Source organism: Elaeis guineensis, chromosome 1 (genome assembly GCF_000442705.2).
Source record: "Elaeis guineensis isolate ETL-2024a chromosome 1, EG11, whole genome shotgun sequence".
In the NCBI taxonomy this organism is placed as follows: domain Eukaryota; kingdom Viridiplantae; phylum Streptophyta; class Magnoliopsida; order Arecales; family Arecaceae; genus Elaeis; species Elaeis guineensis.
Window position 1 is genome coordinate 10,386,927 of NC_025993.2, and position 25,446 is coordinate 10,412,372.

The 25,446-nt window shown below is 36.0% G+C and overlaps 1 protein-coding gene across 7 annotated transcripts; it reads left to right on the forward strand.

The window, feature by feature from the left end:
• The first annotated feature begins 3,228 nt into the window (after window positions 1-3,228).
• LOC105037937 (probable ion channel POLLUX) lies at window positions 3,229-25,154 on the forward strand. 7 transcript variants are annotated; one of them, XM_073250595.1, is made up of 11 exons: window positions 3,237-4,048; window positions 4,158-4,226; window positions 4,368-4,997; window positions 10,497-10,679; window positions 10,801-10,860; window positions 10,956-11,159; window positions 11,816-12,064; window positions 15,632-15,724; window positions 20,682-20,942; window positions 21,333-21,570; window positions 24,590-25,154. In XM_073250595.1, the coding sequence occupies exons 1-10, from the start codon at window positions 3,455-3,457 to the stop codon at window positions 21,549-21,551; spliced, it is 2,562 nt and encodes an 853-aa protein (XP_073106696.1). In that variant the 5' UTR covers window positions 3,237-3,454; the 3' UTR covers window positions 21,552-21,570; window positions 24,590-25,154. The 7 variants fall into 7 exon arrangements, 6 of the variants coding, with proteins under 6 accessions (XP_073106700.1, XP_073106707.1, XP_073106704.1 ...); XR_012137804.1 differs by lacking the exons at window positions 21,333-21,570; window positions 24,590-25,154 and adding an exon at window positions 13,158-13,255 and having other exon boundaries at window positions 3,230-4,048; window positions 20,682-20,697; XM_073250588.1 differs by lacking the exon at window positions 24,590-25,154 and having other exon boundaries at window positions 3,238-4,048; window positions 21,333-21,710.
• The last annotated feature ends 292 nt before the right edge of the window (window positions 25,155-25,446 follow it).

Sequence of the window (25,446 nt, forward strand, 5' to 3'; positions counted from 1 at the left end):
AGTGAAGCTGCATTTTGTCATATCTTGGTAGGTATCATAAGAGATGGAGGAATGGAGAACAATAAAATCTTTCATGGTTAAGAATTTAATACCAAGTCTAGAGGCTTAGATTTCCTTGAAGGAGAATCAATTTTCATTTTTAAATTTTGCCCTAATATTTGGTGGCCCTATCATATTATATTTAGTGGGGAACATTGACAAAATGGAGCTTGGTGGAAGAACATTTCACTTGCCTATTAGGATTTATGAGGTATTTGATGGTGCCCTATCACATCATATTTAGTGGGCAATATTGACAAAATGGAACTTTCCACACAACATTTCCTGCTTCTGCAATATGTCTCTGCCTGATGTAAGGCATTCAATGAGATTTATGATTTCTTGCAATTTAGGCTTCTTAATTAAGATGTTATGGTAAATATAATCTAAAGGAAAAATTGTCTTACATTGTTGTCCTATGTGAGTTATCTGGATCTTAGAAGCAAGGATCTCTTGGCTCTAAAACGTATATTTTGATTATACTTCTATAACTTGCTTTCTGTACCTATGCTGTGATCTGCATAGAGAGTATCTTTCATTTTTAGTCCCTATTCCATTTGGCATTTTTGACATCATATGACTACTTAAATAGAATGGGATCATATAACCATAAGAAAATTAGAAATTTCCAAAAAAACAATAAAGCAGAAGTTAAACTAATGACTGAGAACCTATGGTCAATCAAAACCCAAACTTATATATGCCAGTGGAATAATAAAACCAAGTAATTGAAACTTTCAAGAAAAAAAGTATCAAATTGCTTGAAACATCACCATCTGAGTCATAACTAAAATGCATGACCTATTGAAAGTTTGGAAAATTGAAGAACCTAATAAGCTTGATAGAAATATTCAATAAACTGCTAATCGACCAGTAAACACTAAAGAGGATGTCCCTGAAAAAAAAAAAACAATACATCCTACATTTTCAATTGTAATAAACTCGGTTGTTGGCCAACCTTAGCGGACTTTGAACATAAATTTGCCAGTTCTAAAGTTTATAACTATAACTTCACTTTTGATTTGCTAAATATTATTTTGTCTTGAAAGCTTCAAGATCATGGTGTGAGAACTGCCGAGTAAACACTGACACTAAAGCCTTGATAATGTAAAATAACACCCAAAGGAGAAACTTACTATATGTATTAGTTTACTACTGATTTAATACCATTTTTGACATAATAAAATCCACTGTAATGGAAAATACGTTAAAGTTGAAACAAGTCTTCCAATTCAGAACCTTTAAAAACTAGCTATGAAGATAGAACATTAGAATTAACTGGGAAAAAACTAAAGAATTTTCAAGATGATGAAAAGCTAAAAGCTTGGAGATGTTTCCATATTCAACCGTCTCCTGATCTTGAAGCACCTGCATACCGACTTCTTGGCCAAAGACTTCTCCTTTTTGACACTTTCATGTGAGGCCATGGAAGGACATCAGATTTAGTTGGAAGAGGATGGGGTTAAAGGCGCTTAAGTGAGAAAGAGGCAAGACTAGGGTCTCTCCAATCTCTCTTATAGAGATGATCACGAGCATCATGTATGAATCTACCAAGCAATATTACTATTTATTTTGGGTTAAGTAAAGAAATCGGATCCTGCTGCAATAGTAAGGTTGCTTCATTATAATCTGAATGTCAATGGTTGAAATATGGAAACAACTTCGATAGATATTGGAAGTAGTTTTGCATAGTTTAGAATTCCATGGCTCGTTCAAGTGTTTTGATGTTTACATTTAACACCCTTTAGGTATGATCAATAAATCCACTCATATTATGCTCCATAATTAACCTTCTATGTAATGCTTTTACTATAAATTAAGTTCATGTTATGAGATACCCACTTTAGGAACCTATTTGATTATCTAACTTGCAATTCCATTTTTTTTTTTTTTTTTTTTTTGCTTTTCACTCTCTCATAGCAGCTTGAACTTTGAATTTTAGGTCCCAACCATCCGTCTATTGAGCAAGTGCCAGAACTCTAATAAAAGAACAGCAAAAAAAGAATTGATTTTATAGTTAACTCTCCTTTACATGGTAATCGAGCTATGCAAGTCCAAGGCATTGCCAAAAGAGCAGGAGATCGAAGAACTTGAAAGCCACCATTCTTCTTTCCCCATTACTCCTTTTTATTTCTTTTTCTCCACTTAACAGATGGTGGTTTTTTATTTTAATTATTCCTCAATTGTGGCTGTTCATTGATTTGCTTTGCAAGATGGGAAGCAAGTATGCGTCTCTTTATAACCTGATATCACAGGGAGTGAGCCCCATAAAATCAGCCAATGGTAGCTTGCCACGTCAAGTTACGCATCCCAAGTTTTCATTAATGCCAATATATGCCTAACTAATGCATAAAACTAATATCTACTTTATCATTAAAATGAATATATTGTTGTTTCTATTTGCCTACTCAACCTTAAATTAGATTTTTCTAAAATAAAGCAATACCCAATAACATCATTGTTAAAAATACAATGAAAAATAATAAACAATGACATTATAGTATTATGTGCTTATCACCTTTCCAAATAATCTGTAACAATGTGGGAACCAAAATCATTGTGATGGAAGTACTTAAGAACGAATAGCGTACCAAGACATTTATCCTGTTGATCCATGAATCCGTCTGATATTATCATAATCCTGTAGGTCTTGCAAAATATAGAAAAGAAAAAAAAAAAAAAAAAAAAAAAAAAAGAAGACCTTTCATGCACCACTCTATTCTACGATGGGATACGGTATGTCTATCATTTGCGTCACGATGAACTTGTGCTCTTATTCGAGAACGGAGCAACCGGAGCACGAGCAAAAGCCTTTCCCTTGGATTCCATTAGCGGAATTTGGACACGGACCAAACCATCCGGTCATGACGGACGGAGGAGATTCGCGCTGCCAGTACTGGACGGCCCACGGAGGACCGACGGCCTCCTCTGTCCATCCGCAGCCTCTGTCAGCCCGCCTCGGCCGTCGGTCGTTACTTGAGCGGGACAGCTAACCGGAACGTACCTATTATTCTCTAATAGCCTTAACCGCCGTCACGGGGCCGTTCCTCACGTGCACCGCACATGCTCCCCCCCGCGCCCGGACGGACCACGCCCCTCGATTACCGCCCGCCATCCAACACGGACTTTACGAGTCGTGTTACAGAAACACGAATAATTCTTTGGCCCGGCATCTTCGCCGAATTCCGTCACCGCTCCCTACTCGCCTCTCTGAGCCCCTCCCTCCACTCCAACGATGAATTATTAAACTATTTTCTTTAAAAATTAATATTTCCAATCTCAGGCTCTCAGCTCCCGTTGTCTCTTCTCAGAGCTCCCACAGCTCCTTTATAAATAACCGAAGAAAGCAGGAAAAGGGAACTTATTGTTCTAGAAAATAAAAAAAAAATAAAAGAGGGATAGACATCTCGAGAGGATGCCGGAGAGCGATGGCGGCGCGAGCCAAAGCTCAAACCCCACTCCCGGTCCAAGCCCTAACCCAAGTTCTAGCCCTAGAAATGGCGAGAGCGCGCCCCAGCTCAAGAAGTCCCGGACCATCTCCGCCGGTGCCGGCGCCGTCTTCCCCGGGCCCCTCCACCCCGCCGTCCGCCGCTCCTCCACCGCCCCCCTCCCGCCCCCCCGACGCCTCACCGTCGCCATCGACGACCCCTCCGACGCCCCTCCCAATGCCGGAGCCTTCGATCGGGAATGGTGCTTCCCGTCCTTCCTCGGGCCCTACCCCTCACGCCCGCGGACCGCCTCTCGGACGCCGGCCGGGGCCCGGCCGTCGTCCGCGACGAGGCGGACGGAGTTTCCTCCGCGCTTGCCGGACCAAAAGGGCCCGGCGTGGGCTGCGAAGTCTCCAGATCGGACTCTCGCACGTGTCTCGGAGGTGGAGAAGAGGAAGGAGGCAGTGAAGCGGCCGCTGGTGCTGGAAGAAAGGAGGCAGCTCTCACTCCCTTCTTCTACTTCAGCTGCTTCGGATAGAGGAGCAGCTCTCCGGTTTGACAATTCTTTGATTCTTTTGCTTGTGAGTTATTTAATCCCTCTTATTGCGTTCATTAAATTGAGCATATTCTTCTCTCAAACATTCCTTCTTTAGCTTCTAGTGTTTGATCCCACCATCTCTTTTGTGGCAGCTACTTGTAGTTTCTGTATCATGTGCTTTGTTTGCACTTTCTCAGCGAAAGAGAGTTTTAGAGCTTGAGGTATTGCCTTTGCTCTTCACATCTCCTGTATTTTTGTTGAATTTTTTCTGGATTTCCAAAAAAGCGGAAAGAAGATATTATAGTTGCATTTGATATTGTCTCTGGTGAGATCCAATCTATAATTTTAATTTCTTTTGACAGCAAGAGATTAACAACGTCCCTCAGTTGTGTAGAGGAAATGGTGTCGACAGTGATGATGGTGGTAAAATTTTGCAGCCTGAGGATAGGAATTCCGTTTCTCATTTTGGTAACATTGACGGTAGAACTGTTGTTTTGTATACTGTGGTGATCTCACTAGCGACACCTTTTTTTCTTTTTAAATGCCTCGATCACCTGCCTCGATTGAAGACGCCATCAAAAAGTCTGAAGAATAACGAGGAAGAAGCTCCTTTAAAGAAGCGGATTGCATATAGAGTGGATGTATTCTTCTCTATGTATCCCTATGCTAAGCTTCTTGCTCTTCTTTTTGCTACTGTGCTTCTTATTGGATTTGGCGGGTTGGCATTATATGCTGTTAGTGATGCTAGCCTTTCTGAAGCTCTTTGGCTTTCGTGGACCTTTGTGGCGGACTCTGGGAACCATGCTGACCAGAATGGGCTGGGGCCAAGGATTGTTTCAGTGTCTATCAGTTCTGGGGGCATGTTGATATTTGCTATGATGCTTGGGCTTGTATCAGATGCAATATCAGAAAAGGTGGATTCTTGGCGTAAGGGGAAGAGCGAAGTGATTGAGAGTAATCACATCCTAATCCTTGGATGGAGTGACAAACTGGTAAGTTGTTTGAGAAATTTTAGACTTAATATTTCAGTTGAAGTTTGAATGCTAGCTCTACTTTAATAAGAAATCATGGCTGGTGTTTTTACTTTTCTCCACACAGTTTGCAATATACTCACACAGGTGATGTCTAGATTATGAAAAAGACTTTGATACGAGGCATGTGTTTGGAAAAATCTGGTGCATTGATAATGAGGTAACATTAATCATCATCACTTATTTATGGAAGAAGGCAACGGTATATGATCTCATGACAGTGGGTAAAATCAGGTGCACTGTTAATAAATTACTGTCAAATGATTTATTCATGGAAGAAACCAACAATACAATTCATGACAGTTGGTGTCCCAAGAGGGAATTTGGTATAGAAGTATGCTTTTTCTGTGGGGTGCAAGTTTGTGTTCTAAGAGAGAATTTGATCTCGTGGCATCATTTTTGATTAAGGTGCTAGAAGTCCAGAGTACAACTTTGAAAAATTTCATATTCACCTTTAAAGTGCTTCGTGGTCATTGCACAAAATATTTTCATACCATACTGTGCTTCATCTGGTATTGCTCTTTTTGGTGGCGGCGAATTATATATATATGTATATGTGTGTGTGTGTCGGCGAATTATATATATATGTATGTGTGTGTGTGTGTGTGTGTGTGTGTGTGTGTTATATATATATGTGTGTGTGTGTGTATATGTGTGTGTGTGTGTGTGTGTGTCTGTGTGTGTGTGTGTAGAGAGAGAGAGAGAGAGAGGATGTGGGGGTTGGAGGGAAGGAGAGGGAAGTGGGTAACAATGTGCTAAACAGAAGCCTAATGGTTATGTAAGTAATTATTGTTGAAACTTATCAAGATTTATAATATTATATGCATCAACCTGGGAGAAGTTGGGCAAAATCAAATTTCAGTGAACCTAAGACTACCCCTTAGCGTTCTCAGGCTTCAAGAACTGGGCCTGACTTGGTCCATTGGGTCTAAATTTATTGCTCAGGCTTCCTTAGAATTGGCTGGGTGGTTTGGTCCCAAACTGCCGAGATCTACTTCTAGGGTATACTTTCAAGATATATCAGTCTATACAAGCTATACTAACTTAGCTTATAATTTTTTCTTTGAAAAAGCAAGATAAAAGCACTAGATTGATGAGCTTCTTCAATTGTCAATATTGTAGCAGGCTGGTGTTCAAGTTTCGATTTTGAATGAAATACCTGTGGCCACTTGTTTAAAAATAAAAATTGAGTTATTTGTTTTATTTTCAATATAAGTTTTCCTTGGATGATGCATCTTACTCCATTCTCATAAGTCATGTGTCATTTTAAAGGAAAATGAAATCACTAGACGATACTTCGCATACATAGTTCACATCTCTGTGGTATGTAAAATGCAAATCTATGTGCACAGACATATATAATATTGTCAGGGATATACAATATGTCCACATAACTTCATGCTTGCAAGAAAACATATTTGTAATTATATACTTTACATTTGTGCACATATTTTTGTATAATCATTCATACGTAACAGAACACACACACACACCCACACATGGGGCAATTTCAGACATGTCAACTACCCAAGCAGTTAACCTCGCAACTGGGAACTGTCTGTAATAACATTACATTTGTGCTGTTTCACATGTTAAAATAAGTAGCTGTCCTATAACTTGATTGAAAGTGCTCTTAACATTTGAAAAATTATTTAGGATTGTTCTGATGCAAGGTTTTGAAACCGATGAGGCAGAGGTGTCCCGGTTTTCCCATGGAACAGGACGTCCTACTGTCCCGTCTTGTCCTAGTAGCAGTCTAGATCATGCGATCCACTAGATATCTTTCATCTCTCTCTCTCCTAATTCTTTTCTTTCTTTCCTTTTGTTTTACCTTTCTTTCTTTCCTTTCCTTTTTTTTCTTGCCTTATCCCTTCACTTCTTTCTTTTTTTCCTTTTTCTTCTTCCTTCCTTTCTTTTTCTTCTTTTTTCCTTTCTTTCATTTTTTTTCTTCTTTCTTTTTACTTTTTTTTTTCTTCATCTTTTCTTATTTTCTTTCCTCTTTCTTCTTCTCTCCCTATATGGATGGTTTTCAAAGTTGCGACTTTGTCCCGGTCCCGTTTTGTCACAGGACAGTACGAGATGGGTGGGACATCCTCTATCCTGCTGGGACGTAAAATCTTGTTCTGATGTCTTGTGGGCTAGTACATTTAACTAAATACTAATTATTATGAAAAGAGACTCTAGGTTTTTTTTTTTAAAAAAAAATTGGGTAATTAATTTTCCATCAAAACATTAGACTCCACTACCCTATTGATTTTGTCACAGTCCTCTCAGAGTCTCAGCTGAGCTCAATGCACTACCAAACTTTTGGATTGCCACCTCCTATCTAATCTCTTTCTCCATTTATTTCATCATTTATTTGCATGCACTTGGCTACTGGTTGGATGCAATGTCAAATTGTCAATATTTGTAATGGTGCATCCAACATCATGTGTAGTTACTGAAACAAAGCAACACAAAGCTTTGCCATAGTCACCTTCATTTAGGGTCACAGCTCATTTAGATCCTTTTATACCTTTGGCTTGACAGCATCTACATTTCAGCATCATTTTTGTTGGTCAATATAGTGGATTCATGTTTGAATTATATGGAAAGGAGTCCATATAATTTTCCCTTTTTTGAATGTTTTGCAAGTGCATGCATGTGTGTTTTAATGTGCTACACATAAATATTGCAAAAATTAAGCAGCAAATCTTTTATTTATCAATGTTAGCATTCATTTGGGTGGATTGGAGATTCCAACGTAAACATGAGATAGATGAATTAGTTTTAAACTATGCTTGGTAGTATTTAGAGCCTATAACATTATATTTTTATCGAACGAGCAAAGCATATTTAAGCTTAGAGAGGGATAAATGCTGTTACACAGAGAGAGGGAGAGAGAACAAGAGATGCCAACACTCGAATTCTCATGTGGAGAGGGGTGCTAACTGATCAGGCTAAGCTTGATTGGCTAGATGCAATTTAATATAACTTGGGTTTTTCGGGAGAACATCTGGATTTACAGTGACTAGCTTCTCTTATTCACTTAACCTCTTCCACTCTCAAGGAACATAAAACTTGCCATGTTATCCTCGTCTTTTATTTGGATCCCAATGTCTTAATTAAATTTTAGACACTTTATTTTGTCCTGTTATCTTCTTCTCTGAATGCATACTTAAATTTAAGCATGTTACTTTGTTTTCTTTTCTGTCTTTACTCTAATGGTCTAGCCTTTGCTCTTCTCATTATAGAGAAAGTATGGGGAAATCAAAGTTTGAATGGTAAACTTGTAATCCTAGATTGGAAATGGTATAAGTGGTGGGATAAGGTAAGGTAGGACTACTTATCTCTATGATCAAGGCCAAATGAGTCAAAAAATTGTTTGGGATTGCTGATCCTTGACAGTTTGGTCAAACATGGAATAATTTGGGATTAACAATGCCTAAGGTACCATGATATTGGGGTGTCCTTATGTTCTTTCCTACCTACATTGAGGTGGCATTTGGTGACCCAAATGGGATCACCATGGTAATCTAAGATCACTCCCTAAGATGATTTTGGATTCCTAACCTTAAGGACGGGTATCCATCATTGGGTTGGGTGGGGATGTGAGGAGTGGAGATGATTTGGAATCACTATTACGTAAGATCACCATGATACAACCAAATATTGTGATCTTATCACCTCCACCCACATCACCCTTGATCTTGGGATGATCACCCCATATCATGCACTCCTTTATGGAATAACCATAATAAACCCTTATTAGAGAAGACAAACCTGAAAGAGGAGGGCATTTTTGTCCTTTATATTAACAATAATCATTGTTGTTTTGTTTGTTGTACTATGGTGCAATGTAATCATGACATAGAGGTGGAAATGGATTAGAATGGGTTAGGCTTGGGCCAAGTCAAGAAATATTGGTTGAGTCAGAAAGCTCCTAACCCATACCCAATCCATTTATAATCAGGTTGCAAAGTATAAATCCATATCCAACATGCCAACCCAATTAGTTCTTCATTGTCAATTATATATCATAGCAGATAGAAATAAAATATAGCCAAAATGAGAGGATTTAAGGTTGGCATTCAAACAAAGTAAGAAAGCGAGAAGGAAACTTAACATGAAGAAGAAAATGCGATAAATCTTAAACACAGTTTCCTTCACTTTAATTAAAGTACTTTTTTTTTAAAAAAAATTCTTTGAACCCATATTTGAATAGGCCATAGCTTGTTGCATGATTACCACCATCCTACAGTTTTTTTTTTTTTTCACTTCATCATCATCCTAGAGGTTTGGGGATGGATTTTGAAGTGCTTTTTGACCCCTGTAACATGTTGGGTTAGAAGAGCCAAACCCATATATGACTCATTTGTAATCAGGTTGGTCTTTGCTATCCATCCAAGTCCAATTATAAAAAGAAAACCTTACCCAAACCCATCCATCTAATCTGGGTTTAGGCAGTCTAGCAGGTCAGGGTCAAAAATGGTCTGTCCTGGACATGGGAAAAATGATTTATCCAAAAAAAGTCCCACCTTATTCTAGAATATATCATACCCCATCGAGGATAATGACACCTTACCTCTCAATTGCCTATCCTGCTTCCATACAGGCTTTAATGTTCACGCTGTATGATTAACCCCATCTCTTGATTTTCATCAATTTACCCTTTTTGTGTGCATATGATTGACTATATAGTTTCATCTTTCTATACATGTTTCGTGGAGTTGTAAGACTCATCCAGATTCCATCAATACAAGCAACACTCTACTGCATAGTTTCCATCAATACAAAGTACAAACAACACTCTACATGTATGTTATGTATTTGATGGTGATGGCTGCTTTGTTACGTGATCTTGAAACAGATAATACATATCATGGCTAAACGAAATGGTTTACAAACCACCATAAGGTAAAATCTTACAAACATAATTTAGCTATATAATTTTACATTTTCTGTTTTCTACTTGAAGAACATGCAGATTGTTACTTTATGTCTTTGTTATACACAATGAACATCGTGTTCAAATGACACAAAAAGCTTACGCTGATAGGGAAAGAGTTAACAATTTATATTAGGCTTAACATCCCTCTTCACATGTAGCCTGGACCATGTACATGGAGGGATAACTGAGTCAACACAAACAAGAATTGGGATAACAGAAAAATTGGGATAATTAGATAAATAACTTAATTGGAGGGATTCAAACTTGTGACCCTCCAGCAAATACCATGTTAAGTAACCAAATGACTCAAAAGCTTAAGCTGATAGGGTAAGGGTCAAAAATGTATATTGGCTTTAACATATTGATCTTATTTTAACTCTTTGTGGTTATTTTAGTTATTTCAATTGTCTGTTTCATGATGATAATTGGTACTTCCAGTTTGTTTCTTTTTTTAATCACAAAGTAACATCTTATAAATCTATAATTTTCTTTGCTAAGTGATGTACTATTCTCTGATGTTTGCACAATAGGGCTCTCTTGTCAAGCAGCTAGCAATCGCAAATAAGAGCCTTGGTGGTGGTGTAGTTGTGGTGCTAGCAGAAAGAGACAAAGAAGAAATGGAGATGGACATAGCAAAACTAGAATTTGATTTCATGAAAACATCTGTTATATGTAGGAGTGGCAGTCCTCTTATACTGGCTGACTTGAAAAAGGTACCTCCAGGTGAAACTATGCAACATAGTGTACTATCTAGCCTTTTGACTGCAAATTTACTTGTCATTTTCAAAACATTGTTAGCTTCTGCATGCTTGACTTTTAACTGCATATTGATAGGTTTCAGTTTCCAAGGCACGTGCTATCATTGTTTTGGCAGCTGATGAAAATGCGGATCAAGTCAGTAGTTTTCCCTCAACAAGTTCTAGAGTCCTGAACTTATTTATAGACCTTATGGGCCAGATAATAATTCTTATCTGTATTACATTTTCTAGAGTGATGCACGTGCTTTGCGGGTTGTACTGAGCCTTACCGGTGTAAAGGAGGGCTTAAGGGGTCACGTTGTTGTCGAGATGAGTGATCTGGACAATGAGCCTTTAGTGAAACTTGTTGGAGGAGAACTAATTGAAACAGTGGTTGCTCATGATGTGATTGGACGTTTGATGATACAATGCGCTCTCCAGCCTGGCCTTGCACAGGTAATGTTCAACCCCTGACTTATTTATCTGGTGCTAAAATTAGTGAGTTATATTTTAAATAGCATTTTATTTTTTCCCTTTCCTTTCTGTTTCCTACATTTATCTTTTTCCTCAATTTTTGGGTGTTTGATGATATAATGTGGACTCCATGCTGGCCTTGCATTCAACCCCTGATTTCCTAATAGGAGTGTGTTGAAGTTGGTTAATTCTATCTATTTTGAGTTGCTCTATATTTTTTTAAGAACTGAGTACTGGGGTTTTAAATTAGACTTTCAGCTGAGAAATCTCTTGGTTTTCAATTTAAAGCATTAGTTTTATGGCTTATGTTTACTTCTCCCAGCTCAGCAAAAATCAGTTGTAAAAAAGGGCATATATTTGGAATGGTTAATGTTGCATATGTGATTACAGACATATAATTATCAAAGCCTAGTAATTTTGTGATTGGAACTCTTTGCAGCACTTATACTTTACATAGGCATGGCTTGTAAATTATTGTAAGTGGTCTTATTCTTTGGACAAGTGTTTTTTTGGGACTTGAAACTTACAAACAGTGTTTTTTCCATGTTTCTTTTGTTGCATAAATTATTTTGTGTAAATCTTTGTTTGAGTTCACCTGGATTATACATCAAATAATATCGCTATTGCTACTTTTGCAGATATGGGAAGATATATTGGGATTTGAGAATGCAGAGTTCTATATAAAAAGGTGGCCTCAGTTGGATGGTATGCATTTTGAGGATGTACTTGTTTCATTCCCTGATGCAGTACCCTGTGGAGTTAAGGTTGCTGCAAATGATGGGAAAATCATAATAAATCCTGATGACAATTATGTTCTAAAAGATGGCGATGAAATCCTTGTTATTGCTGAAGATGATGATACTTATGCTCCAGGTCCTTTACCAGAGGTATACCATCTACCTTTCCTTTATGCATCAAAGGATCTTGAGTATCCAAATCTTGTGTTTGGGCAGTTTGCTTCCACTGGTGCCCTAGTTTCTTGCAGTGTAAATCAATACTGAGCTAGTTCACACCGGTTAATTTGCTTTTGTGCTTGTGTTATCTGTGTGCATCGCATAAAGTGCGATACTAAAAGTTTAATTTCAATAGATTCTTGTAAGCTTGTAAACATATTACTCATTGTGAACTTTCTGTTTTGTTTAATTCTCATTTCCCATTTTCCTTTTGCATCTTGTTGTTGACTCTAACAGAGCAATGGAAATAATCACCAATAATCAGTTTGACTTCCAGTACACAATTTCTATGCATATAACCCTTATGTTTTCATTGAAAATTTGCTGAATGCAAAATAAATAAAATAAATGTGCCATTTAAACAAGTTTATTTGACTTTTTCATTAAAATAATTCCAACAACTTGTCTAGTAAAATTTGATGTTCATCTCACATTTTGAGTCTTCTTCCTTTTTCCCCTTCTAATTGGCCAATGTTCGGCCTGATTTTAACTGCCGAAAACTTTTTATAGGAATTCCAGAAACTTCCTTAGATTATGGGGAGGTAGCTAACTAGCTATTGGCAGGATAGAGTGATGGTCTGCTCTTTGGTTCACTATGATTCTGGTGCAGAGTATTCTTCAACAGAGCTTTCTGTTATCTGATTGTTTTTCTTTTTTTTTTTTTTTCCATTTTTCTTCTTCTTCTTTTTTTTTTTTTTTCCTTCCATTCTGTGTTGTTCTTGCATCATTGCGGCATATAAAACATTTATGTTGATGGTTACTAATCTAAAAAATTCTTAACCTTTTTACCTTTTTTTCTTCCTGATTTTTGGTTTTTGCCTTGAATGACTAGATAACAATTGCTTTGCATTTCTGTATTACAAAGTTAGTAGCAAAAGTAAATACCAAGCTACTACTTGGTATTTTAAAAAAATATTCATGTTTTTGTCACACTTCTTTGTTTTGGATGGGGGACTAATTTTAGTCATATTTGATCGTGCTTCTTTCTCCTGTTGTCACAGTTCACTCTGGATATTTCTTGTCTCAGGTACACAAAGGTTTTTGCCTCATGTTTCTTGCCCTCGTAAATACCCAGAAAGGATTTTGTTCTGTGGTTGGCGTCGTGACATTGATGATATGATAATGGTAATTTGATGCTTGTATTGCATGAATTTTTCTAAGTTCCTTCAAAATTTTGTGACTTTTTGATACTAGGTAACTTTATGTTTTTATAGCCTTCTCTCCTCAACCATTATATAATTGTTTAGTACCTTCAGGTCTTCAATTTCCATACATATACTGACCTGTGGGACTTCTTTCTTCCTTCATCTTTGCTATAAATAGTTAACACCTTGATCCAAATCCCAGTTTTCCATGTTCAGGTGTTAGAGGCTTTTCTTGCTCCAAATTCTGAACTGTGGTTGTTCAATGAGGTACCAGAGAAGGAAAGAGAAAAGAAGCTCACAGATGGTGGGTTAGATCTTCTAGGATTGACAAATATTAAGCTTGTCCACAAGGAGGGAAATGCTGTCATCCGTCGCATTTAGAAAGTCTTCCTTTAGAAACATTGATTCTGTAAGTATTCACAGATTCCTAGAATTACTGAATATTAGTTTTGTTAAAGTTGAGGTTTTATTTTGATAGAGTAAGGACTAAAGAAAGCCAGTCTGACTTAAGAAATTAGACATGAGAATGTTTGAGACATTTGTAATTTTTTTTTAATAAATATATCTGCCCCTACTCAGCTTTTTCTTTGATGTTCTTTTGTTAGAACAAGATTTTGTACTTGATAAGGCTAGTCCAGTAAATCTGGAAGGATAACAATTTCTAAGCTGGTTAAACACAGATTTTATTTTCATGTAAAAATGCGAGCATGCATAGAAATTGACCCTTTGCCATTATTTCTGGCTTGATCATCTAGTTCTAGAGTTATGCTAAGTAACTTACAAAAATGGTCCCTTCCATTGTGTCTATCTACCTCTATCAAGTCCCTCAAATTTCAATGTGATGATTATTGTTAGGTTAAAAATCTTTTGCATAGGTTTAGAGCTCTCACACCTCAGAGAACCAAGTTCATTTTGCTTATCAGTGAGATGAACAACTATTATACTTTGGGCAACATATAGGAAGGTATTCCAGTGTACTTGATTTTACTAGGTTCATGCAGCAAACAAAGTCATAGTGAGACATTGCACTCATATGGTTTGCATATGCTAAGAGAATTTGGTAAGCACTAAGCTAACCAATGGGTTATCTTAAAGGAAATGTAATAATCCTCCCAGAAACTTATTAGTAGTACATTCAACTTTCAAACTTTAGAGGATTGTACGTTTGAACTTTGGAGGCATGAGGTGAGGAGGATCGATTCTATATTCTGTGCCTATCTTGCTGTTGGTTATTGAGAAGCACAAAGTCGATGGTGAGAGGCAAAACTGTGGGTGTTAAGAGTCTTCTGTGCTCTTAGATTACTAGGAGACCTATGTTCTTCTCATATCAATCTCAGAAATACATGCCTTCAGGATTTTTCTTCAACTATTTTGCTGCTTGAGTTAGGTTGTGTTTGTGGACCAGATATCAAAAGTTTGCAATCCCACTGTATATTCTGGATAACATGTTTTGTAGTTAAATAATTCATATTATTTTTTCATTGATTATCAATATTAAACCTATGGATTGCTTGCAAAGGCTATAACAGGTTACATACATTTCAATTGATATGCTTCCTGTTGATTTTCTACACATGATAACTGCTCAGGCTTCTTATCAATACTGTATGTGGTGGCATAGTTAATGCAGTTTCCTGAAAATGTATGGTGGCCAGTTTTAACCTTATGAGTTGTTACCTTGTTGAGTTATCTTTCTAAGGAGTCAAATGTTTGATGGTCACCTTCTGGTGGTAGTTTGAGCAAGGTCTAAAATTTAAAGTAATGGTTAACATAACACTATAATGGACATTATACACGTATGCAAGCAGACACACATGCACATGCACCAAGGTAACGTGCATGTGTGCTTGAATGGCTTTGTGTTGGTCATAATATGACAGGTTTAATGGCAGGTATATGACTCTCACTGTTCATCTGGTCAAAATAATTTCTTTTAAAAAATTCAAATGTCTGTACTGGTTCAAAAATATATCTTGTTTTATGTATAGTTTGTCGAACAAATAATGTTATTATTTTTTTCTCAGTTATTATCCATCATAGTTGACTAATAATGGTCGTTTGAAACTTTGAACAGTTATTATCGTATTTTCCAAAAAATCAAGTTAGCAGTTGACCAGCCATCATTTCTATTATGATGATAAATATTGGTTAGGATGCTTGGTTATTTGGAGATATAGCCAATATGACCCTGGTTTTTAGACACTTTTTTGGGTGACTAAGAAGTTATTGTAGAATTTATGTAAATTATGCAATTTCGATGCGAAAGTCATTGCCGTGCACCATATTTTTAAATTTTATATTTGGTTGAAATTTTTAATTTCTTCAACTATGTTCAATGCTAACCTGGAACCAACAGATTTTAATTCTCGCAGATGAGTCTCTAGAGGACTCCATTGTGCATTCTGACTCACGATCTCTGGCTACCCTTCTCCTAATTCGTGATATTCAGGTATTTAGTAGTTGGGATTGTGAATTTGAGTTCACAAGTTTATTTGTTGCCTTTGACTTTCAATTCATGTAAGTTAATGTTCTCTGCTGTCAAAGTCAACACATATTCTGCAATCTAACTTTTTTATCTTTTCTTATACCATATCAGTATGTTTAACTTACTAAGTAAGCTTTGACAGTTTGACTTATGTCATCATTCTATCAATTTGATGTATATTGCAACATTTGTTCTGATGTGTTCACTCTTGTAGAGATCAAGACATGTGTCATTCATGGAATTTGCAATTGGTTTCAATTTAGATAACTTAAATGTTTACATATATAAAAAAATCCAGATCATTATGCTGCACGATTTCTACTCTTCCCTAACTCCTTATATTCCTCTTCCTAAGATATGTTACAACATTCTCTTTCATGTTTCATGAACTTGTTTTGGATTGTGTTGCATGGAGGCAGTCATCAGAATCAAATTTACAAAAGTGTTCATGTCTTTAACTTTGCGTAAGGAAGTCATGGAGATATGGGCATGTTGGAACCATACTATTTTTTAACTAAATTATGCATCTTTGATTTTTTTTAAATGTTTTATGATTGATTATATTAAAATATATTTTCATTAAGGTGTTTAAGCATACATATTTCTCATTCAGACTCCAAAATTTGCTGAAGGATACCAAAACTATGACATTTTTTGAAGTTATTTTGAGAAAGCCGAACATCATTATGGTGGGGCAAACTCATTATGAGAATGGTCAACTCTCCATCGATCTCTATAATCTACAACCAAAGTGCTAATGAGCATCTGTGTTTGATGTGTACTCCACTCATGAATACAAACCAAATTTGGATTTTTTGAGATTGATGTGGGTATAATCGAGTTGAATCTTGATGCGTGAAGTAGTTCACAATAATGTACTAATCTATTGTATTGATACCAGTATCACTCAATGTAGCATAAACTAATAAGGCAAGTACACAAGATTAAAGAAGTAACTACATATACTTGGGCCCAAGATTAAAGAGTTTTCACTTTTAGAGCTTTTAATAAAAATTGTTGGCTACTTGATAACTATATTTCTGAAGTGTTGTTAACATATGTTTGGTACCAAACTGAGATGGTGCTTTTAGTATCAGAAAATGACAATAATGGACATTGCATAGTGCTTTCAATTATTTAACTGTTTATACCATCAAAATTGTTATCCTTATAAGTTATTTGTTTTGATATAATAGATAATGTAATTATCTTTTAGCAGTGATTACCAAGTAACAAAGAATATCATAATATCAAACGGGTAGTTCTTGATTCTAATAACAACATAAATATTTGACTCTGTTCACCCACATACAAAATGTCAATAAAATTGTTCATATATTTATTCAATATCCCATCATACTTTTAATTGTCAATTGGATCCAAAAATTTCAAATTCACTACTTCACGATCAGCTATATTTGGATTCAGTAAATAAAATAGATTCTTGGCTACTGCAATGCATTTTTCATTATCCAATGCAAAATGTACCGCAAAAGGAGTAGAAGCTAGTGCTCAGACTCGTGTGCCATCGAGAGTGGCTGTGAGCATGAATCTTCCATTGAGCCAGAACCTGACAAATGACATCGAAGGGCTCTTGTCATCCATAAGGGTCTTCGTGCAGTGCTCTGTTGCCAACTTTTTAGGCTGGCAAAGATCGTTGTGGTTGCTGGAGATGATGAGGCTGCTGTTGCGGTTGAAGTCAATGATAGTGTTGGGCTCCTAGTGGGTAGGGAGGATGTCGAGGCACTTGTGTGACTTAACTTCCTAGACACAGATGGTTTCATTGAAGAACCTGAAAGTGATAATGTTGGAGTGCAGGTTGGAGGAGCTGCAGAAGTCATTGTTAGTGTGGCCGGTGAGGGTCTTGACAGGAAAGAAAATCACAAGTCCCCAATGTAGATGGTGCGATCATCAGAGGTGGAGTAGCAGTAGTGATTGTTGTGTGTAGAGGAGATATTGGAGACACCCTCATCGTGGCTATGGAGCTCGACACGCAGGCATGTAGAGAGGTCAACGGTGGACCAGATGCAGGATCTTGTTGATGGAAGCAGAGCGAAGAGGAGCCATGGAGGGGGAGGACATAGGATTGGGGCATGGTGGGGGTGGCGCCTCCATCCACCATGGCAGTTGTTTTTTTTTTTTTTCTATTTTTTTTGGTGGGGTGGGGGGGGGGTGGGGTGAGGGAGTGGGGAGAACTAGAAGAGTGTGAAATGGAATTAGGTTTGAGGTCCCCAAAGCTTGGGCCAGACTTAGACAGGGGGACCAGAAGAGCGTGAAATGGAATTACGTTTTGATAAGTATTTAGAGGGGCATGAATGGAAGTATGAAGAATTAGTATTTTTTTTCTCTGCAGAAGTTTTACTAAAATGAAATCAACTTCCCATGTTTTGTGAAGCAGAGCTTTTGCTCAGAAGCTCCAAATTGAAGTTTTCCCTTGTAAACTTTTTTTAACTTTTAGAGAGGGTAGAAGCTATTTCAAAATTTTTACCAAACAGCTCAAAAAAAAAAAAAAAAAAAAAAAAAAAAAAGAAAAAGAAAGAAAATCATCTGAAAGAGCATTTGACTTCCAAGTAGAGCTTTTTGGCCCTCCGACTGCTATCAAATGGGACCTTACTCAATACCACATAATACTAATAACCGATTTAAGCAAGAGGACTCATCTAAGCATATGTTGTTCTATATCCTATGATTGCCAAGCTAAGCAAGAAAGCCAATCTAAGCCTTGGTAGCCAGAATCTTCTACCTAGGATAATGCATCCATGTTGGAATCTTGAGCCCGCTTCCACTTCCTAAGCACGTTCACGGTTAGTGCTTTTAAAATATCCACTTATCTGCTCCACCTCAAAAAGTAATGGACTTGGAGCATGCCTTTTTAATGAAGACCCATCTAAGCATGTGCCAATTTATTTTGTTTTAATGACCCATCTAAGCATATTTCTTTCTATTTCCTTTGGATAACCTATCTAGGCAAGAGAAATCCAGTCTAAGTGACGAACCATTTTATTTCATTTCTTCATTTTAATATTTCTTTTAATTTTTGAAAGCATGTAAGCAAGGAAAAAGGAATCATATCAACATGCAATGTTTTTTTAAGTAGTGAAGAAATTAGTGAAAATCATGGAAAAGGAGGGTAAACAATAAATATATGTACCTGTTAAATAAAAATTAATTTTGGTTGCTTCTGGTGGAAACTGCCAATCAGCCAATATTGTCAAAACCATCTGAACTTAACTGAAACTGACGAAAAGTTAGCTGAAATAGAAACTTCAATCAGTTTCAGATAGATGTTGGCCAAAAGCAATTTGTAGCTGAAATAGATTGGTTTTGGCTGAAACTTAATTGTTGTTTGATAAACAAAAACATAAAAAGGTTATCGAAGCATACTTTAGTCTAAGATTTAAAAGCTGAGATCACAGTTATCCCAGTGGGTGGTTGAGACCAAGATGAACAAAGATCTTGGTTCTTTTCAGCCTATATGAAAGGTAGGAAAATTTGGAAGGAATTGAGATTTCTTGAAGTTTCAGCTGATATTCACGTACTGAGATATCAAAATTTTGGCTGATATGGTGAATCAAAGGTTAGCAACTATAGTAAGGCATTGATTTTGAAATTTATGAGTTAAATGTCTAATTAAGATAGTAAAATGGTGATTGGAAAACATCAGCTAATATCTCAGGATATTGGGTGTATTGGCCAGGATATTGATGCTGATATACTGAATATCATATGGTGGTTGCCAATGCCGACACCAACCAAGATCTCGGCAAAGATGGAAACCTTGAACTTTCGTACCTTTCATCATTGTTGCTATCCTTCCATTGGAGTGTCAGCACTGTTAGTACCAATCTCCATCGTATGCCAGCCCTTGGCCTGGACAATATTCTATACAACATACACTAGTTTATCTGTTGCTGGACATTGAAGATTTTTTGTGGCTCTGAGCGTTGTTGTTACAAGTTGAAAGCCATGTTTCAATAGAACAGTAAATATAAAACCAACCTTGATTATTGGCAGTTTAGCACTGGTGATATAACAATTTCCTTTTTGTTATTTACCGTATATCTTGGGAAAAGCTAAAGCTTAGTTAGCTATACTGTATGGTTTGATAGCGAAGTATTGTTTGGAATAATAAGCAAATTGGTTCCTTTATTATGGAAAATTATTAACCTTGTGTGATCTTTTTAAATTGATTGCTCAATCTGTTGCCTTTCTATAAAAAATCAGTATCCTTGTGTTGATTATGCTAAATGGATCCAAGGTGAAGCTTGTTAGCATTGGTCATAGAAAAGGATGATTTTTATATCTTTAATGATTTATGAGGTCTAACCATACTAAATACTGCATGGTTATGTGGTAAGATGTCATTATATGGAACAATAAACTGACCAATTTCTCATCTTGCTTACAAGCGTATCAATAAAAACAATTATGACAAGCCAAAAATACCCATCTCCACATCTCATCATAGTTCCAGGACAATTGACATTTGAATCTAATCTTTTAATGGATCTAGGTTTAGAGAAAGAAACTATCCTGAGATATTTTATTTGCAATCATTTTGTCAAATTGCACTAATTTTTATGCCCCCATAACAAATTCCTAATGAAGAAGGTGAGGCATTAATTGTTTTGAGCGGAAGTTCTGGATGAAGTGGATCATAGGTTGAGCTTATGTTTTAAATCTTACATATTGAAGGTATTTTCTGATGCTGTAAAATTTGGAAGGTTCCCATACTCATGTGTTCATGTCCACTCACGCTTATCTATGTACATGTATGCAATGTTACTCCTGTTGAAGAGGGATAATCACACTTGAATGCTACAGTTGCTTGTGTATGGAGCATATAATTGATGCTGCATGAAAATTAATCAAGTTAATTAATCTTGCAAAATGTCTACTTAGTTTGCTTGCCTGTTTGCAGTCCAAGCGTCTTCCATCCAAGGAAGCAAAATCTCTGCGGTATGCTGGCTTCTCTCACAGCTCCTGGATCCGCGAGATGCAGCAAGCTTCGGATAAATCAATAATCATCAGCGAAATCTTGGATTCCAGGACTAGGAACCTTGTTTCTGTTTCTAGAATAAGTGACTATGTTCTGTCAAATGAGCTAGTTAGCATGGCATTAGCTATGGTAGCTGAAGACAAGCAAATTAACCGGGTTCTTGAAGAGCTTTTTGCTGAAGAGGTACTTCTTGTACTTGTTCAATATTCTATAACAAGATGGCACTAAACTTGTTCTGTGGTATAATTGCAAATAAATTTTATTTTAGTAGGATATTTAACAACTCCGACTCTGATTGGTCACTGGCCCTGCCATAATGTCACTGAACAGACCCAGAACTTAGCCACTTGAACAAATTTTATAATCCTTTCATTTTCGTGTTAGAATACTGCACCACTTTTTGATTTGCAGTGACTGGTAAGAGTTCGTCATTATACTTTTACCATGAACACAAGTTGAATCTAACTTTTGTCAGCATAATCACAAGATATTTTTTCCCTGTTTTGGTTATTGTCAGCATTGACAATCCTGGACACATATTCATATAACTGAAATATTGCTCATATGTTACAGGGCAATGAGCTGCGAATACGGCCTGCAGAATATTATTTGTATGAGCAAGAGGAACTATGCTTTTACAATATCATGGTTAGGGGTCGTGAGAGACAGGAGATTGTGATTGGCTATCGCCTAGCCAACACTGATAATGCGGTAATTAATCCTACACACAAATCAGAGATCAGAAAGTGGTCCCTTGATGATGTCTTTGTTGTCATCTCTACTGGAGATTGAAGTCTTAAAGTAGTTTTTGGTAAGTTTCACTGTCTGATTTCAGCTGTTGTTTATTTGTAACACGAGTCCTAGTTGACCGAAAAGAAGGAAGATAGTCACGGAATCAAATCAAAATGCCATTGGTTCATACTAATCCTATCTTTAATTGTTATGTCTGTATATGTTTGTACAGCTGATCACCTGCATCTCTCTAAATTTTTTATTGCTGCTCTAAATTATTCATGGATCTGTTTGGTAAGTTTAAAGATAATTCTTGCCTTGTGTCTTTACTTAATTTGGTATAATTACAGTGCATTGATAGTGATAATAATAGAATTCTACCAGTTGAAAATCATGTGACAAAAGCATTCTTGGCAAACGGGTAGTGTTTGGTCCCAAAATACACCAAGCGAGCCAATTGGTCACAGGCCTTTTGGACATAGGTTGGCTGGATTTGGATCTTAGTTTGTATAATGCCAAGTGAAAGAAATTCCTAAAAACCAAATTCATATATTCTGATGGTCTCTAACCTAATTGTCAAGTAGGTGTTTCTTGGTTTTAATAGCATGATATTATGTTTTACAATGTTCTAATGATCAAAATCTAGTAAATTTAAATCTATTCATGTTTTAAGATGTATAGATCTTTAAAGTGGATTTTCAATTTATCTGTCCTATCATGTTATAAATCATAATAGTGCAATTGATATCCTTTATTCTTGTATCAACTTGATGTATCAATTAGTGACCACCTAAGTATGTGAATTTTAGTTTTTATGTTGTTTTTGTTATGAGGGTGAGCTGTGGTGCAACAATAAGGTTGCTCTATTGCAATCTAGATGTGATGGGTTTGAAACATGGAAACAACCTATCTATATGAAGGACATGGCTGCATATATGTAACTTTCATAGACTCTGTAGCGATAGGAACCCCATACACTGGACCATGCTTTTAGGAATTTTTTTAATTATGTAGATTATAGCTAACAATTTGGATTTTCAATTTAGATAGCCTATCATTAATTTTCTTTAAAATCATTAATACCATTCTAGAGGAGCTAATGACACATGTATAATATATATTAACATAATGCATTTGATCTCTCTCTCTCTACACACACACACACATATATATACATATATATATACACTAAATACACACACAGAGAGAGAGAGAGAGAGAGAATTAGGTTGGAATGCTTTTGAGAGTATTTGGCTCTAAGTACTTTCCATTGCAAATCAATGAAGGTCCACTCAAAATGAAATCGACATGGTTGGTCATGATATATATATATATATATATATAGGGAGAGAGAGAGAGAGAGAGAGTTAAGCAGAAGTGCTTCTGAAAAATATTTAGCTCCAGATACTTTCTGGTGGAAATTAATCAAGGTTATCTTAAAAAATTAAAATCAGCACCGTTGATCATGATGTATGATATATGAAATGGCTTAAAAATAAAAATCATTTATTTTGAAACACTCTAACTTATAGATATAGTCGACAAAAATGAACGATAGCAATATAACTAGTGGGTAAAAATGTAAAAGAAACTATTTAATTTATAACTTCAAACTATTGATCTTGATCTAAATATTTTAAAATACATGAAGATTAAATTTTAATTATTTACATTTGTTTTAAATTATAGATTAATCTAAAATATGACATTAAACTTTGAAATTATTAATTTTGTTTTCATTTGATGCATATGTAAAAAAATCAATAGTTCACGATTTTTGGTTTCTTGCCATATTATATTATCGTAGATTATAACCAGTGGTGTCAATTTTTAGAGTCCCTTCACTGACTTTCACTAGGATGTATCTAGAGCCAAATACTCTTCGAAATATTCTGGCCTCTCTCTCTCTCTCTCTCTCTCTCTCTCTCTGTATGTATATATATATATATATATATATATATATATAGATATAGATATATGTTTGTGAATTGTAAGGAATGTCATCTCTTACCCCACATTGAACTATCTTTTCATAAGATTTTTTTCCATTTATAACTAAATATTAAAACAAAAAGATCTAATTATGCATAAAAAAGTATTGGTAAGTATTAAGCACCTTTCTTTCATATGCTTGAAGCAATGGCATCTGTCTTAAACTAGTTTCTTTTGATTAGACTCCAAGGATTAAGCACTTTTCCATCAGATCCACATAGAGCTGCTGCAAATTTAGATCCTATTTGGAGAGTGACTAGATATTCATATGTTATTTGTCTCTGGATTCCTCAACTTATTGATATTTCAACTTGTAATCAGCCTCGTTAATTTTCATAGTCCCTTAATTTTACCTTAATTTTATTTATATTCTCTCCAGCAAATCCCAACCATCCTTTATTTTACATCTTGAACTTGACCTATGCTATGGATAGCATTCTCGAGCGGACTACTATGTTATTTCTGTGAAGGTAACCGAGGAAGGTTTTTGTCACCACTTGTCAGCATTTCACTATGCTAAAATTATTCTAACAATAAACTGCTGTAGTTCTTTTTTTTTTTTTTTTTTTTTGCCCTTTTTAAGTTATTCTTTGAGTTTACTCATTTATCTAAAAAATGAAATTAATTTTGATTGCAAATTTGAAAGCAAGCAAGCTTCATAACTTCAAAAAGCTATAATAATTTAGAATTAGCTTAAGTCATGTCTATATATTAGATGATGAAATAACATGAATTTTACATGAAAGCCTGAAAGTTACCTAAAAGTTGCCTGATTGATTTTCAAGATGGACAATTGCTTGCTATTTGATTTTTTTTCCCCCTTTGCCTTTTTTGTTTCTTTTTTTTTTTTGTTCTGTTCTGAAAATTGTTTCGTTTTGGAGGGCATGGAAGGTGGCCTCCTAATTACATCGGCGGCATAATGTACATAGGAAGCACAATAATGACCATTTTAGTGATATAGGTCTCAACTTTGGTTCTTCACATGTTGATGGCAGCTGGGTGATGGCACACTTTTATTCTAATCTGGATTCCATGTACTGCCATACAATTTCTTTTCGACTTACAATAACTACATTGCCATTGTGATACACTAACACATGGAGCAGCTCTGACGTGCCTGTATTTCGGTATTCGCCTTTGAATCTGGATTTGGATTTGCACAAGCCAACTTTCCACCTTTTTCCCCTCTACAAGTGGAAATTGTCAATGTGGACGCCATTGATCTCAGTGATGTTCGGTATACCTCCTCAGTGTCTTCATTGTCCCTGTAAATTGGAAGGGATCCTAATGGAGTCTGTTATTAGACTGCCTCCAAAAGTCTAAAGTCACTCAACCTCCAACGAACTCAACGGAGAGAGCTTGGATTTGTCTCATAATAAGCTCAATGACAGCATCCACCAAACATTTGTGAAGCTGAAGGAACTCACCATATTGCAAGTTAGCAACAATGAGCTTGTGGGTCGGATTCTAGTTGTCAGATGCCTACTATGAGTATTCCAAGCTCTTATGCTAATAACAATGGGATGAGCAGATTTCAGATTAGGGTTTCATGTAGTCAATGACAATTAATTGAGCTATTGGATTTTTGATCTGATTGGATAGTCCAACTAAGATTTAAATTCAAATATTAGAGAGATTAGTTAAAGGAGAGAAAAATTATCGTATAGTTTCTCCACCTTCCTTCCTTATATTATTTGAATTTTTTTTTGAGAAAGTTGGATCAAAAACTAAAAAGACTCCTGAGAAAGAATACTTTCTATTTTTTATCTTATTCTTATATCATAGTATTTGAACGGCAGACTTCTTTGTTGAACGATGGATTTCTTTGTATACTTTTCATTATGATTGGACGCACGATCAGAAAAGCTTTTTAGAAATAGAAAATATGCGATTCAATCTATAGATCCTAAATTTTTCAAATTTTGTAGACTTTTCAAGATAATTTTCAAAATCCAGATTTACA

Coding starts and splice junctions, on each gene's coding strand:
- LOC105037937 (XM_073250595.1), top strand. CDS start 3,455: ATGCCGGAGAGCGATGGCGGCGCGAGCCAAAGCTCAAACCCCACTCCC. Junction 10,680..10,800: donor TACTGGCTGACTTGAAAAAG/GTACCTCCAGGT, acceptor GCATATTGATAG/GTTTCAGTTTCCAAGGCACG. Junction 20,943..21,332: donor AAGAGCTTTTTGCTGAAGAG/GTACTTCTTGTA, acceptor CATATGTTACAG/GGCAATGAGCTGCGAATACG.